Raw genomic sequence first — 16,923 nt, 5'->3', positions numbered from 1 at the left:
TGGTACACATAGTTTGCCAAAGATATCTATCTAACAGAAGAAAAATGAATAGACTAAATCCAACTCGTTATTGATCTGCAAGATAATTTATTGCAGAATATGAAAAATTCCAAGACAGGAGAAACAGATTCTTCCTTCAAGGCAGAGGTGGCGTAATTCTGGTTGATTAATGAATTGCCTTTCACATAGGTCTCAGGATTTACAGACGTGCAACAGAAACAATTACGATTGGTTTAAAAACAGTAAAAATAAGCACCCAAGGGCAAGACCGAGGCTGTGTTCACACCATACATTGAAAGCACACACATCCACCACAAAAAAAAAAATTCTGGGAGCTATAGTTTGTTAAGGGTCCCTAGTTCCCTAGGGAGTAAACTCCTGGGATTATTTGAGGGCGGGGGCGTGTTTTAAATGCATTGTGTGTATACATCCCTCAAAAACTACAGCTCCCAGAACTCTTTGGGTAACAGTGCCTGGAGACAGTCAGGTTGTGTGACCAGAGGAGTAATGACTGCTGGGAGGAGAGCAGAGAAGAAACGCCCTGGTGGATCTGCAGCAGCACAACCGGACGCCTCCATCTTCCCCAGCTGCAACAAAACATGTCTCTCCTGTATCGGTCTCTACAGGCACTGCAACTCTCCAATGGCTTGACTTCACTCCCGAAGGCGCACTCCTCCGTTGTCTCCTGAGACAGAAGCTAACCAATTCTAGAGGAGGGGTCAGCCCCAAATTCTTAAGGCAACAAGTAGCAGGGTGGGTTGGATTGGTACCAAAGCAATTTAAAAATCAAGAAATCTTCTACTGTCTTGACAGATGCCAAGAGCAGCTTTAAATATATAGTGCAGGGGGGGGGGCAGCCAGACTAATGCTTAATGTGGTCAGCACTGATAGCACTAGTCAGCAGTTGGGCGGGTAAGGGAAGATGACCTCTGCATAGTGGCTGGTTGTTGGCTCAAAATTAAGAGAACCAACCATTTTCTTGGTAAAACACTTCTGGATAATAGAAGCATTCTCCCCCTGTGCAACATATTTGTGTTTCCTAGGATCATGTACAAAATGCCTGCGTGTGAAAGAGCGTTGCAGGGGGTTGGACTAGATGACTCTTGGGGTCCCGCTTCCAACTCTACAATTCTGTGAGTCTAAGAATCTACGGTTTCCATGTAAGGATTGCCAATGGTGACTTAGTGAAACTCATTAACAGTATATTATTAAAAGCTACAGTAGAAAAGAGGGTGAAATACAAAAGAGTCAAGTATATAAATTTTATAAAAAATAGAATTAGCTGGCTTTTAAAAATATACTTTATTGAGTCTCAGTGAATTTGTACATAATAAAGAAAAATAGCAAAAGATCCTGACACAACTGCTTTTCATCCAAATCTCTTCCTTGCTGCTTACATATCAGTTATTTCTGAGTTCACTATGATTTATATTTTAATTTTCAATTAATGGATGTTCTCTTTTTTTAACTAGAGCAAGAAACAAAGAGAAGCGGACACATATTTTGATTTAAAAAATCTTGATGCTTTCCTTCTTATAAGCAAATAGTGATGGATGGAGACTTTCATGTAACTGCCACCCTACTTTTAAAAAGATCTATCATGATAGAAATCTGTGTGCTGCGCTGCATCAGGCTACACACCAGTCCAAATCTGAAAGTTCAGGAAAATTCCAGAGTTACGATTTATGTGAAGCTTCATGCTCCCCCTCCTCAACAAGACGATCCTGTACATAAGTTGGCATATTCAAATCAAAGAAAACTCTAATATGCCTAGTTAATATTTTAAGAAAACACGCATTTGCTAGTTAACACTGTATTACCTTATTTAAAGGGAGTGGTGTTGGAATTGCATGTTTTAATATTTTGTACATCTCCTCTGCGTTGCAACTACTGTATTCCATTCTCAAGCAATCCTCCCACATTCAATCTTTATCAATAAAAAAATAACTTTGGTGTCTATGATAAAAAAAAAAATTCAGCTTCTGGCTTCAGAACATACAATTTGTGCATCTTACAGTTTTACTGCCATAGTCGATACACTCTGGTCCAATACATTCGCAGCAGGCATTGTGAAACCATCGGTATTTTGATGCTCCCATAGATTCGCAGGAGCTCTTGCACTGATGCACCGACATACAGTCATCGAAGTAAACCACCGTGCACGTGGCTTCTAAACGAAGAGAGCGAGAAAGGCACTTTAGTTTGCTGAGAAAAGCTCAAGCTGCCAATCATTCAGACAATGGAACCAGTAACTTAATTTCCAACTTAATTCAGGGTGAATGGAACAGTTTTTTTTTCTTGACCCAAACAAACCTGTCAGTTTTGAGATAACATTTAAAATAAATTATGTCCCGTGTGGAATTATTGCAGTAGCAAAATCGGTATAACCTTTGTCTCCTTCTGCTCTGCACACTCTTATCTGGGCATCCCCAAACTCGGCCCTCCAGATGTTTTGGGACTACCATTCCCATCATCCCTGACCACTGGTCCTGTTAGCTAGGGATGATGGGAGTTGTAGTCTCAAAACATCTGGAGGGCCGAGTTTGGGGATGCCTGCTCTTATCTATTTATCTCTCCCCCCCCCTTCTCTGGAGAACTTGGGCTGTGATACAGCAGAGAAAGTAAACACAACTCAATATTAAAAATCAGTTCAAAAAACCCATTGGTTGTAGACACAACATACATTTAAAGCTTTCCCCCAAAGAATCCTGGGAGCAACAGTTTACCCTCTGACAGAACTACATTCCCAGCACCCTGACTAAACTACAGTTCCCAGGACTCTCTGGGGGGAAGCCATGGGATTCAAATGTAAGCAGCGATTCACCATATTCTGTGGACCAGGCATAGCCCCACACTTTGGAACCATGACAACGCTTGCCTGTACTTTACAACGGCAGCTAATGCATCGTTCTTCCTTCCTCTCTTTTCCAAACGAACCAACTCAACCCCAATTCTAAGAGCTCAGTCTCTGAGCAGCAGCCCGCTTACCTTTGTCGCTGGAGAACGGCGTGTGGACGTTGTTGCTTGAAACGGAGACGTTCTGGTGCTGGGGGTGGTTCACTGACTCTAAAATGGAGACCAAGTTCTCGTGGTGGGACACTTCTTCCGCAACGGGGAACGAAACAATATTCCAGTGCAGCTGGGTGTCCCCTTCTGTAAGCGCTCGGAAAAGAGAGGGGATTGGCCCGTGCAATTCCTCAACAGTACTCTTGGACGTGGGAGGTGTGTCGCTATAATTGCGAGGGTTGCACATACCTGGAGGTGAGCAAAATAAAAATAAAATGCACCTATAAGCAGCAGCATTTTTTGAAAGGCAAAATGTTCAACTTCAAATGATGAGCAGGGAGCACTGATAAGATCTGAAACTTATTTATTTCATAGAGTTTATACACCACTTTACTGTTTAGAAAAGCCCTCAAGACAGTTTCCAAAAAAGTTTGTCTTGCCCCTTTCACCTCCCAGGTACTTATTTTGGGTGGTGCTTGAGTCTGTAGCTTGAAGCATGGCTAATCCCTTTAAAGGAGCAGGCACATAGCTTGGGGATATTCCAGGATAAAGCTTTGCCATTAGACAAGGTGCCTTTTACCAGCTTCCATCCAACAGCACATCTGGATCAGGATAACTTCAACACTCTATGGCCATGTTTCCTAGTATACCCATTGTCATAAGATTGAAGTCTATAGGTAGCTTCACTTTAAAAACTTCATTAATAACCTTAAGGATTTTATTCCAAAATCCCCCTACCTCTGGGCATTCCCAATACATATGGGAGAACCATCCCTTGGCTTGTTCACAGTGCCAGCAGTTAGGGTTCAATCCTGGTATCATATTGGCTAGCTGAGCCGGAGTTCTATACCATTTTAGAAAGAATTTTAGTTCGAGCTCCCTAAATTTGCTTACTTTAATCTCATCTATTCCTTTCATTATCCTTTCGACCTTTGATTCGCTGATTTGTTCTTCTTTACTCCATATCTTTTGAATAAGTTGGGTTGTCAGTTCTTTATTTGTAATCATCTTCTTATAGATTTAGATTTAGGCTGAGGACAACTGTTTGAACCCTTCCAATGGATTATGGGTAGGGGAGGGGGTGGGAAGGGAAAGGAAAAATGGTACGGGAAATTAAAAATTGGAAGGAGAGAATATAATGTATGTAAAAATTCTCGTACTTCAATAAAAATCTTTAAAAAAGAAGAAAAAAAGGATAACTTCAACACTGTAGTAGTACATGCACTAGTAACCTGGATTACCGCAATGTGCTTTAAGTAGCAAGAAACACCAAGACATCACCTTCCTTTTAAGCCTGGTGGAAAAGGGTAGGCAGGTTGTTTTTTTTTGTGGGGGGACAAACTATGAACCTCAAGCTTCTTATTTTGTCTCACAGACACTGAAGCCTTTTGTCTCCTTGTGACACAGGATGAAATTACAAATCACCTTTTCTTGGAAAAGTATCAAATTTGTGCAAAGCTTATTTGATCACAATTCAAGAATGCAATTTTGTTTACCAAGGAGTTTAATCTCTTGCCAGAGTTAGAGAAGCAACTTCACTTGCCAAAGGCGTGAAATAAGCACAGTCAATGGCACATGAGACACTGCTTCCATTTCACGGCATAGCTAAATATACTCCATGCTTTAATGTATACTTTAATGTATTTTGGTATTTGTTGGAAGCTGCCCAGAGTGGCGGGGGAAACCCAGCCAGATGAGCGGGGTATAAATAAATAAATAATATGCATGAAAGCTCTATTGAAAGCACAGTGGTACCTCGACATCCGAACAACTCGACTTCCGAAGGTTTCGACTTCCGAAGTCGACAAACCTGGAAGTCTTTTCGCCGTGCGCGCATTCTGCGCCTGAGCAGAAGCAGTGCGCGCCGTTGGCACATGCGCAGAAGCGCGCTTCGCACAGGCACAAAACGGGCGCTTCGACAACCGAAGACTTCGACTTACGAAGAACGCTGTAGAACGGATCGCCTTCGTAAGTCGAGGTACCACTGTATCACTTTCCTTATTTAATGCACATTGATAAACACATCTGTACAAACTCACCAGCACCTTACTTTAGGGTAATAATAGCATACGGATTACTTTCCCAAATGCAACATATATGTGTATGTGTACCGTATGTGTGTGTGTGTGTGCGCACACACATACACACAGTTTAAAAGTGATAGGATGTAGAAACTAAATTCTGAAGAATTGTTTTGTTGTATTTGGTTAAACTACAAAAATAGCATTACAATCCACTTATTCTGCAGGCCACTCACTATTTTACACCAGTCGTTTTCAATCAGTGCGCCGTTGCACCCTGAGGTGCATTGAATCAGCCCAAGGTGGAGGAGACACAGGGAATCATTAACTTCTGCACATGAAGATGTGCCCCCCCCCAAAAAAACTTTACATGCATCCCGGGAGACAGCATGAAAAACAGACTATTTACATAGCTGCCAAGTTATCCCTTTTTTAAAGGGATTTTCCCTCATGCTGAATAGGCTTCCTCGCAAGAAAAGGGAAAACTTGGCAGCTATGTATTTAGCCAAAATAACCCTCAGCTGTGTAAATTCGGGATTTGGGTCACTGGTTAGGAGAACAGACTGTCAGATACAAATATGGTAAAAATCAACATCATCTCCGTTTGGCCTACAGCAGCCTGAAATACTGCCTAAATAAGCCACAAGGCTCTGAAACATCTGCCATACGGAAACTTAATCAGTGGGACAGGGCAGGCTCTGGTAGGGGGCTCAACTCATGAATTACCAACACAGTGTGGTTCAGTGAAATTAATCCCACACCTCCCCTGTATGCCTGTGAAGTGGAACACAGGATGGATGAACAACGAAGTTAGTTGTCACACCACTGCTGCCCCCTCCCTTCTACGGAACAAGTCACCCTTGATGTGGGAAAGAGCGACGTCATGCCCCTCAGTTCTGTGGTTCCTGTTTGGGGAAGTTACTGGAATAGAGCATGATTCAGCTCATGGGGAAGCAGCAACCATATTGCTCTTCCAACATACAAACTGAACCATAGACACAGACATGCACAGCTGTTTCTCCTTCCCTAATAAATCTAGCTCATGGGTATACCCTACTTTTTTCTCAGTGAGTGCCATGGCTAGCCCTGACATGGTGCCAGACATGATGAACCAGACACCCCAAAGGGCGAGGACCCTGAGTAGCAGGCAACGTTCCCTGAATCCAATGCTGAGGCTCCCCTTGAGGGGGCCCCTCCAGACGGAGGCTTGATGGAGAACCCCCAGACCTGCCAGAGGAGGGGTTGGAGCCACTCCTCAGTCCTCTAGAGGGTCCCATGGACCACCAGTTGGTAACCCACTGCCCTAAAGCCCTGGATTCCGTGTATGCTCTGCTCCATTGTATTGACATGGCTCTTAAAAGCCACAGATCCAAAGCAGTGGACATGAGTATCTGAAGCAGACAAGGGCGTATTAGGTGATAAAGAATGAATGAACTTACCAACACAGTCACAGCACTCGTCCCACAGAGTGCCCAGACACAACATGCACTCTTTGCAACAGGAACAGTTCCCTTCAACAGGCCGGCATTGACACAGCTCCTGGAAACACAACACACCAGTTAGATATTACTGTGTATAAAATACCACGAGAGACAAATGCCTCCCCCACCCCCACTACCAGTTAGGATCATACATAGGAAAATATTCTGCTTTGTTTTCCCCCCACGTTACTTCTGTTGCACTATAGACTCTCCAGATAGCAATAATGTGGTAACATTGGTGGTGGTGGGGAATCATAGAACAGAATGAATCCACCACCAAGGCATTACTGTGTCAAAAATATGTTGCAAAATACACCTGCAATAAAGCACCAGCCTGGAGAGGCCCTTATCCATATACAATTGCAAAAACAGTCATACAAACCATGATGAGGCTGCTTATTTAAGAGGGGTGGTTTTTAATTGCACATTTGCTATGTGCCGTGCAGATTAACAGAAATAATCTTTTTGACTCCACTACCATTTGGAAGCATAGTAAATTCTGCTATGCAAAATTAGAATCATAGAATCATAGAATCATAGAATCATAGAATCATAGAGTTGGAAGAGACCACAAGGGCCATCCAGTCCAACCCCCTGCCAAGCAGGAAACACCATCAAAGCATTCCTGACAGATGGCTGTCAAGCCTCTGCTTAAAGACCTCCAAAGAAGGAGACTCCACCACACTCCTTGGCAGCAAATTCCACTGCCGAACAGCTCTTACTGTCAGGAAGTTCTTCCTAATGTTTAGGTGGAATTTTCTTTCTTGTAGTTTGAATCCATTGCTCCGTGTCCGCTTCTCTGGAGCAGCAGAAAACAACCTTTCTCCCTCCTCTATATGATATCCTTTTATATATTTGAACATGGTTATCATATCACCCCTTAACCTTCTCTTCTCCAGGCTAAACATACCCAGCTCCCTAAGCCGTTCCTCATAAGGCATCGTTTCCAGGCCTTTGACCATTTTGGTTGCCCTCTTCTGGACACGTTCCAGCTTATCAGTATCCTTCTTGAACTGTGGTGCCCAGAACTGGACACAGTACTCCAGGTGAGGTCTGACCAGAGCAGAATACAGTGGTACTATTACTTCCCTTGATCTAGATGCTATACTCCTATTGATGCAGCCCAGAATTGCATTGGCTTTTTTAGCTGCTGCATCACACTGCTGACTCATGTCAAGTTTGTGGTCTACCAAGACTCCTAGATCCTTTTCACATGTACTGCTTTCAAGCCAGGTGTCTCCCATCCTGTATTTGTGCCTTTCATTTTTTTTGCCCAAGTGTAGTACTTTACATTTCTCCTTGTTAAAATTCATCTTGTTTGCTTTGGCCCAGTTGTCTAATCTGTTAAGGTCATTCTGAAGTGTGATCCTGTCCTCTGGGGTGTTAGCCACCCCTCCCAATTTGGTGTCATCTGCAAACTTGCTCAGGATGCCCTCAAGCCCATCATCCAAGTCATTGATAAAGATGTTGAACAAGACTGGGCCCAAGACAGAACCCTGTGGCACCCCACTAGTCACTACTCTCCAGGATGAGGAGGAGCCACTGATGAGCACCCTTTGGGTTCGGTCAGTAAGCCAGTTACAAATCCACTGAATGGTAGCATTGTCTAGCCCACATTTTACCAGCTTCTTTACAAGAATATCATGGGGCACCTTGTCAAAGGCCTTGCTGAAATCAAGATAGGCTACATCCACAGCGTTCCCTTCATCTACCAGGCTTGTAATTCTGTCAAAAAATGAGATCAGATTAGTCTGACATGACTTATTTTTCAGGAACCCATGCTGACTTTTAGTGATCACAGAGTTTCTTAGGATCATACATAGGAAAATATTAAAGGTAAAGGTAAAGGGAACCCTGACCATTAAGTCCTGTCGTGACCAACTTTGAGGTTGTGGTGCTTCTGGCGAACCAGAGCAGCACACGGAAACGCCGTTTACCTTCCCGCTGTAGCGGTTCCTATTTATCTACTTGCACTTTGACGTGCTTTCGAACTGCTAGGTTGGCAGGAGCTGGGATTGAGCAACGGGAGCTCACCCCGTCGCGGGAATTCGAACCGCCGTCCTCCTGATCGGCAAGCCCTAGGCTCTGTGGTTTAACCCACAGTGCCACCCACGTCCCTATATGCAAAATTACCAAGTATCTATATATATATAAATGTAAAAATGGTGAACGTGTGGACTCCACTTTTCTCTGTAACCACTTGACCAATCGTCCTGAAATTTGGACACAACGATCCATGCCACTCCCTGTTTGTAGGGCAAAAAAATCCCTCAAATTTCATACCTGCGCAGGTAGAAACCTGCTTTTCCACCAAGTAAAACAGCGCCCTCAAGTGGAATTCCTCCCACAGTACACCCCTCCCTTCCTGTCAAATCTATACCACACCCACAAACCAAATAATGACATCATCAACCAAGCAACTGAAACCACAAAGGCAGACATTACCAGACCCCTAGGCCCCTGCCAGGCCCCCACTAGTCCCGGTGGGGGGGGGGAGAGGGCAAGATCATGTATCGCAGGCCGCAGCACGGCCTTTGTTTTATGTAGGCCCCTGCCAGGCCCCCACTAGGCCGGGGGGGGGGATAACCCACAGCACCACACTTGTGGGCACGGCAAGGGGTTTTTACTTTAAAATTTAGCACCACTACCCCCCCAAAATCCCCCACCAAATAACCACAAGACAAAAATAAATACCATCCTTCAAAACGTCATGAGATACGCCGGTCATGGAGGGGGGGGGAACAAACAGAATAGATCATGGATCGGGACACGGTGGGGGCAGTCACAGGGATTAGCCACAACTAGGCACCACACCCACAAACCCCACCTCCGCCACGAGATCCTGTAAAACAGGGGGACTCTGAGGCTCAGGGGGACCTGAAGGGGGCCTATTACCCTCCATTTGACAGACTAACGCACAGCAACGCCTGCAGGGCCAGCTAGTTACTTAATAAAACTCTCACCAGTGGAAGTATATATATTAATAAGTGTTTAAAATAAAATAGGATGTACTTGAGCTATATTGCTCTAGTTTTTTTTCTTGATAGCTCACTGTATTACACATAAACCAGGTCCCATCATCCCTGACCACTGGTCCTGCTAGCTAGGGATCATGGGAGTTGTAGGCCAAAAACATCTGGAGGGCCAAGGTTGAGGAAGCCTGACATAAACTAATGGGTTAACATGCAGACTGCCAAGAATTTTATTAAAGCCAAAGCTCTCAGGGAAGAAGAAATGACTAACAGGATATTTAAAAGACTCATCCAGCGCCACAATACAAATGAAACATGTCTCAAGACAAGAAATTGTTGATCTCATTCACATCTGTTACAGAGCTGATGAAATAAATATTTATGCATTTATTTCCCCCATTCTGGAAAAGGCAGTATATAATGAATGCCGCCTCTTCTACTTCACCGAGTGAAAAAATTCAGAGCAATGCATCTTGCTTAATCTTCTTCCCGCATCTTGAGTTCAGGGACCTGCTTTTGTTATACAGTCATACCTCGGGTGCGGGAGGTGCGTTTGCAACTCACAGTGCCGCGTCTGCGCATGACGCAATTCGGCACCTCTGTGCATGATGCCATTTTGTGTTTCTGCGCATGTGTGAGCACCGAAACCCGGAAGTAACCCGTTACGGTACTTCTGGGTTCAGCACGGAGCGCAACCCGAAAATGCATAACCCACAGCGTTTGCAACCAGAGCTGTGACTGTACATGGAATCTTCCACCTAGGTACAAAAAGTTGGTCATATCTGTTCTTCTTAAATCAGATATGAATGTCCCATGAGTTTCAAAGGGACCCAGGTATAACCTATCAAACATAGCTAGCAATACTGAAGGATGCTTCCCCCCCCCCCACGCAGCAATGTTGAAGTGTGTCAAGTTTCAAAATTAAAAGTACATTACCGGTACTATGGTACCCCATTGCCTCTCGAGACAGATGGATGCCAACAAAAATTACCATGGCTATTTTACACATTGTGTTTTACATAAGAGGAGTGGCATTTCCCACCGGCAGAAATATACAAAGAATCAGAGCCAGAAACATGGATTCAGCGTAACTATTGGCTTAACTAAGGTTTTTGCACTTCAAGCACTGAATATGACCTCGCCTTCACTTTACACAATGTCTCGGTTATCTTCTGAATTAGCTGATTATCATCTCAAAAACCTTAGCACATGCCTCATCTTAGAGCCAGTGTGGTGTAGTGGTTAAGAGCGGTAGACTTGTAATCTGGGGAACCGGGTTCGTGTCTCCGCTCCTCCACATGCAGCTGCTGGGTGACCTTGGGCTAGTCACACTTCTTTGAAGTCTCTCAGCCCCACCCACCGTACAGGGTGTCTGTTGTGGGGGAGGAGGGGAAAGGAGATTGTTAGCCGCTTTGAGACTCCTTCGGGTAGTGATAAAGCGGGATATCAAATCCAAACTCTTCTTCTATTTAATATATATATATATATATATATATATATATATGACAACCTAGCATATAAGCATTTCCTGCATTGCAAGGAGTTGGGACTAGATTACCCCTGGGTCCCTTTCAATTCTAAGTAATCAGAGTTTTTTGCATGGTATGCTTAATATTGCTCAAGTTAAATACACATTTTTAAAAATAGGGTGGTGGGCGTAGCCAACTCTTTAATTAGCAAGTCTTGGGCTTGTCCTTCTTGTGAGTCACTCTCCTCTAAGCTTGCACATACAAACAAGATTCAGAGCAGACTGCCCTCAAGGTAACTCACACGGTAATTTGGAAGCATTATTCTGAGATTACCCTTTGCTAAAGAAACAGGATTCCATCGTGCTTTAAGCAAACACTCCTGTTTAACTATATTGGGTCATCATTGATTTCTAGGAACTATGATTCCCACACATCAGCAGTTGCTGAATTTTATTTTTATAAGGAAATGTTTAGCCTGCCCTTCATAACAATAAAAACGACACTGCAATGAAACCAATTCAGTTCAATGAGTAAAACCGGGGGGGGGGGGGATTAAAAATGCTTAGGGAGTCACAGCCTCGGTTCTCCCACTTGCAGCAGTGAATAAATTCCTATTAATTTCCCAAAGGCTGGGGAAGTTTAATTTTTACTTGGCGCCCAAATAACAAAGGCATCTGTGTCGGCCACGCCTCTAGGGGGCACCCATAGCCGCCACGGAAAAGGCCCCGTCCTGTTTTCACCGCATTAACGCACTTCTCCTGGCTGTGTGATGATGAAAAGGGCCTTCCCTCCAGGTCTAAGAGCAGAAAGGTTGATGCAGGGCGAGGCACTAATTCAGGTATTTGGGCCTCAAGTCATTTAGGGATTTGCAGGTCAACACCAACACTTTGCATTCTGTCCAGAGGGAGCCATTGTCAAGATTTCAGAAGGGGTGTTACTTGATTCTGGCTGCAAGGGTTAACATTTCGGCCACTGTGGTCTCAAGTAATTGTATATTCCAAACAGTCCTCAAGGGCAGCTCCACAAACAGTGCATTACAATAGTCCAGCCGGGAAGCTGGCAGAGCACCAGTCACTGTGGCTAGCCTATCCTATACTTTTTCACTGGGCTGTATTCAATTTAGCAGACCCACTGAAAATAATGAACCTAAATTAGTAATCTCCATTAACTCCGATGGGTCTACTCTGACTAGGATTAGCACTGAATAGCACCCAGCAATTAGAGCATTACTGTTCTGAAATTGTAACTTCTGACAACCTGTCTTATGGTAAACAGTAATTTCATTACTGCAGTTTCAATTCATCATAACTTAATTATTGTCACTGCAGCACATTCTGTCTCCTACAGATATTAAACTTTTATCTCAGAAAGCTAAATCTACCAAAGCCTACATTGTATATTGTTTAAGGGCTATATCTAATGCTTGTCCTACAATGGACATGGTTAACTTAGGTTCACCGATTTCAATATGTCTACTCTGAGTAGGTTGGGGATTGATAAGAAGGTAAGGTTTTGCATTGATTCCCCAGATAAGCTCATACTAAGGCGGGAGGGGGGAAGAGAAAATAGTTTAAAGGCACGAAATGCATGTTAAGAGTGCCAATTCACCTGATTAATCAGTTTGACTCCACAATATTATCCACTGTAAGGCTGATTTTTTATTTTCTGTAAGAAAAATGAACATTTGAAAGAAAGGTAGAGACAAAAACTCCCATTTGTGCCGACACAAACTTCATTTTTATTTTACTTCTTATTTCAGGATTTCTTATTCATCACATAAACCCATGCTGTTAGCAGCCAACCTGTACTTTCCTATCCATTTGCGACAAAAACTGTATTCTCTCCTACCTGTATTAAGCACTTGCTGACATCGCTTGCACAGAGCGCCTTGTTGCAGCACATTGAGGATGGGATCCAGAAGAACAGCAGACTAGTAAGTGCCGCCGCTGTGCAGCACCACAACCTCATCTTTCTTGAAAGTGGGAGATTTCTGGAACGTTCAGACAGCACTGAAATATTTAAAAAGCAGCAACTGAAGCATCTACATTTACTGAAGCAGAAATTAGGTCTTTTTCATCCTTACCACATGCTCCTAAAACAGTTTTTGTTTGGTTTTTTTCTGTGGGTTTTCCACACTCTTGAATAATCCTAGACTACTTTTCTATAGACTTTTTTTAAAAAAAGAAAGCTTTACACTTTGATTTCTAATCAATGTTTAGTGAGAAAGGGCAGGACCTGAATTAAATTAATTGTGGCTAGAAAGCAGAAGAAAGTTACATTGTAGCTGGGAAGCTGATGCAAAGATTACTGCTTTCAATTTAAAAATAATGAGAACGTGTTTTAACACAACCCCAAACTGTTTCTCAACACTGGGTGTCTAGATGTATACATTTACAAAACAAGGCTTTGGAACAAGGAACAAGATGAGTGCCACATGTTTATGAATGCCAAGCAGCATTGTATTTGGTACAAAAAGTTACGGGAGTTCAGCAGGAAGTCAGAGGATAGGCACTGACTGTAAATGAAGTGACCGCCGCAAAACGTTTGCATGCACGAATAGTATTGAAAGAAGTGGGATATTGTAAGTGGCCACTCATAAAGATTTGTTAACAGAAGCAGAAGACCAACTAAAATGGAAAACATTTGAAGAAATAAGAGTTATTAACAGATTGGTTACAGTATCATCAATTAAACGATGTCTTTAAAGTAGATAAGAAAAAAGGTTTTGATACAGAGAGGTCGAGGTTTGAAATACATCTGTTGGAAAATAATGTGAAAGTACTTTTAAAAACGTACAAATTACTTTTAGAATGGTATACAAAAGATGAATCTACGGCAGTGATTCATCATGGGAAAAGTTATGGAAAGAGGATCTAAAATTTACTGCATGCTGTTTGTTGAAGGAAAACTACAGTATATGAAAATGATGTACTGTTGGTATCTAATACAGAGTAAAATTTCAAAAATGTACAGAACTAGTTCAAATCTGTGTTGGAAATGTAAAGGGAAAGAGGGTACCTTCGACCATATGCGGTGGTCTTGCGGAGTGCTAAAAACTTGCTGGGAAATGATATATAATGAGTTAAAGAAAATGTTTTAGAAAATTTTTGTTAAAAAACCAGAAGCTTTTGTGTCAGGTATAATTGGTGAAGAGATACCAAGAGAAGACAAAAGACTTTTCATGTATGCAAGGACGGCAGAGAGAATGCTTCTGGCCAGAGATGGAAGGAGGGAGAAGTGCCGACCAGCGAAGAATGGCAGACCAAGTTGATGGAGTATGCAGAGATGGTGGGAAAGATCAGAAACCAGGAAGATCAAGACTGGAATAAAATTTTAATATACTTAAAAGACCACTGTAAACGGTTAAAATCAATCGCAAGGATACAAAGACACTTGTAATGTGAAACGAACTTGGGTAATTATGGATATACAACAGATAGATAATGGTAAAAGATGCAGAAAAAGAAAAAATATAATTTCTTTGAATATGGAACCCATGGAGGAAGGGAAGGAGGTCTGACGGTTTGAAAGAACCTTTTATTTTAATGTTTAGAAATGGTTAAAGTGAAAATGTATAAAATTTTGAAAAACCAATAAAAAATTTTAGGGGGGGGGGAAGTGGGATATTGTATGACTGCCCCAATAGCATCATGAGCGCGAATCATCATGCATGTGCAATAAAAAACGACATTTGGAGGGGTCCTTACATCATTTCCAGTAACTGGCTCCCTAACTAGGAAGCTTCTTCCTTGAACAGACTTCTTTCTTACCGTAACATATGCCCCAAGCTGGCAAAGGTTGATTAGTCAAAACCATGATGGGTTTGGAACAGGCCAAGAAAACTTGGAATGTCCTTTATGTGACCCTCTTGGTTATAAGCACCTAAGAGCAGCTTTCTAGACCTCAGCAATGGCTACGGGATGCTTACTGGAGCAATATCACAGGTTTCTAACAGTGTACTTCCATCCTCCATCACACATTTTCTGTTTCCAGCATTCTAGATTTTAGAAAAAAAGCACCTGAGAACGGCGTGATAATCTTAAGCTAACAGCAACCTGGCAAGACTGCTGAATTTTGAGAAACCTGTTTATAGTGTTGGCTTTAGGCACGCTGTTGCAGATGGCCTGGACCTTGCTCTCCTGAAAGGCACTCTGGCTCTAAAAACTAGGCATAAAAACCAGTAACAAATTGCTATTTGGAGAGGGACGGGGATGCTGAAAAGTAATCCATAACACCGGTTTGAACCTATGTTTCTTAGTTCCATAAAACAGAGAAGTATGCTACTTAAAAGTAGGTGCTTTTTTCTTTACCCACCCAGACACATTTCAGGGGGCACTGGAAGCTGCTCAGAAATTACCTTCACACTCATTCACCCATAATAAAAGGATCCTTTTTGCCACTCACATGCTAACAACTCCGAGCCAGCTAAAGTTGTTAAAAGGCGCTTACAATGTTCTCAAAAGTTCCACATTTCTGCAGAGCGCGGAAAGTAAAATAGTGCAATGCATCAGCATACTTTATTCAAAAGATAACTTACTCTGCTTACCTATTTTATTCTTGAAAACCCAATAAAAATTATTTTTAAGAAGCCAAGCCAAATTTCAACCCACAAACCCCTTTTAAGCCCCTTGAGATGACGACTGGCAAAAGGAAACTTTTCGAGGATGCTAAAACTTTCCCCTTAAAAACAAAAAACAAAACACTGGACTTCCAAGGGAAGAAGATCTAAGGGGGGGGGAGCAAATGTGTTGGGCCAAGAGACACAAACCCGTGCCAAAGAAAGACGAAAACAGCTCCTCACCTCTGGCGTGGTTTGCTGGAGCGGGTTTGGGAGGAGGAAATAAAAATAAAACCAGCACCGGTGTGAGCAGGGGGGGAAAGAGAGAGAGAGGTTTGTTGAAGGAGCCAAGGAGGCTGAGCAAAGCAGCTGGTGCTTTCGCAGCAGGGACAGACCAGGAGCGAGGAGGAGAAAAGGAAAAAGAAAGAGACCCATACACAGAAAAGAAACTGTGTTGGGACAACGTTATTTTGCAAAACGCAACCAATATAAATATTGCATTTTACAAAATTACGTTATCTTGACTTGCACCTGCACGCTCACATCAAGAAAAACGGGAGTCAAGGTTGCATTTTGCAAATAGTGTAACCCTATCGCGCTTTCATCATCACCATCCTCATCATTTTTAATTTGCATGCCGTCTTTCTGTCTTACAATACTCAAGGCGGTTTACAAGCTGAAGAAACAAAAAAATGTACGTCTTATAGCAATCTAATGCAATACAAAATAACTTCAGCTCGCTGCATTTTGCAAAATAACTTCAGCTCGCTGCGTTTCGCAAAACACCAGCGTTTTTTAAGAGAGCCGTTCGGCGAAATGCAACGAGAGAACGCTGTAATGATAAAGCAACAAGTCCCTTTGTCAAATGAAAAATATATATGCACTGTTGCATTTTTGCAAAGTGACTTTCTTTTCACAAAATAACTTCGGCTTGTCTTGCATTCTGCATCCTCCCGACGCCCTTATTATTATTATTATTTCTTCCTGTGAGTGGAGAGAGAGGGACCCCCAAACACCCCCCTTCCCCCCAACCCCAAAGCCCCCCAATTCCCCAGAGCTTCTTACAACAACAACGCCCCCCTTCCCCCCCCCAAATCCCCTGAACTTTCCCATCCTCTGGGGAGGAGGGTCTATTATTGGGGTCGCCCCCCCTATGGCCGCCCCCTCCCCTCCCCTCCCTCCCTTACCCACCTCGCCGTCCTCGTCTTCCTCGCCTCCGCTCGGTCGCGCAGGGCCAGGCGGCGGCGGCGGGCAGCGTGAGGCGCCTAAAAGGGCCCCTGCCTGCCTGCCTGCCTTTGCTGCCTGCCTGGCACTCCAGACCCGGCTGTGAGAGGGAGGAGAAGGAGGCGGGAAAAGGAATGGCCGCCTCCGCCTCTTCCTCCTCCTCCTCCTCCCCGTCATTCACATACACACGCC

General features: G+C 43.2%; 1 protein-coding gene across 1 annotated transcript; it reads right to left on the bottom strand.

The window, feature by feature from the left end:
- Positions 1 to 1,283: 1,283 nt before the first annotated feature.
- Positions 1,284 to 16,923, bottom strand: TWSG1 (twisted gastrulation BMP signaling modulator 1). Its single transcript, XM_060281027.1, has 5 exons — positions 16,695 to 16,923; positions 12,798 to 12,958; positions 6,467 to 6,566; positions 2,989 to 3,255; positions 1,284 to 2,170 (listed from the first exon to the last, which is right to left on the bottom strand). Exons 1-5 carry the CDS (start codon positions 16,906 to 16,908, stop codon positions 1,989 to 1,991), a joined length of 924 nt encoding a protein of 307 aa, XP_060137010.1. The 5' UTR covers positions 16,909 to 16,923; the 3' UTR covers positions 1,284 to 1,988.

This window comes from Zootoca vivipara, chromosome 12, assembly GCF_963506605.1.
Source record: "Zootoca vivipara chromosome 12, rZooViv1.1, whole genome shotgun sequence".
Taxonomy (NCBI): domain Eukaryota; kingdom Metazoa; phylum Chordata; class Lepidosauria; order Squamata; family Lacertidae; genus Zootoca; species Zootoca vivipara.
The sequence above is the reverse complement of the archived record's forward strand: the minus strand, read 5'-3'. Positions and strand labels throughout refer to the sequence as shown.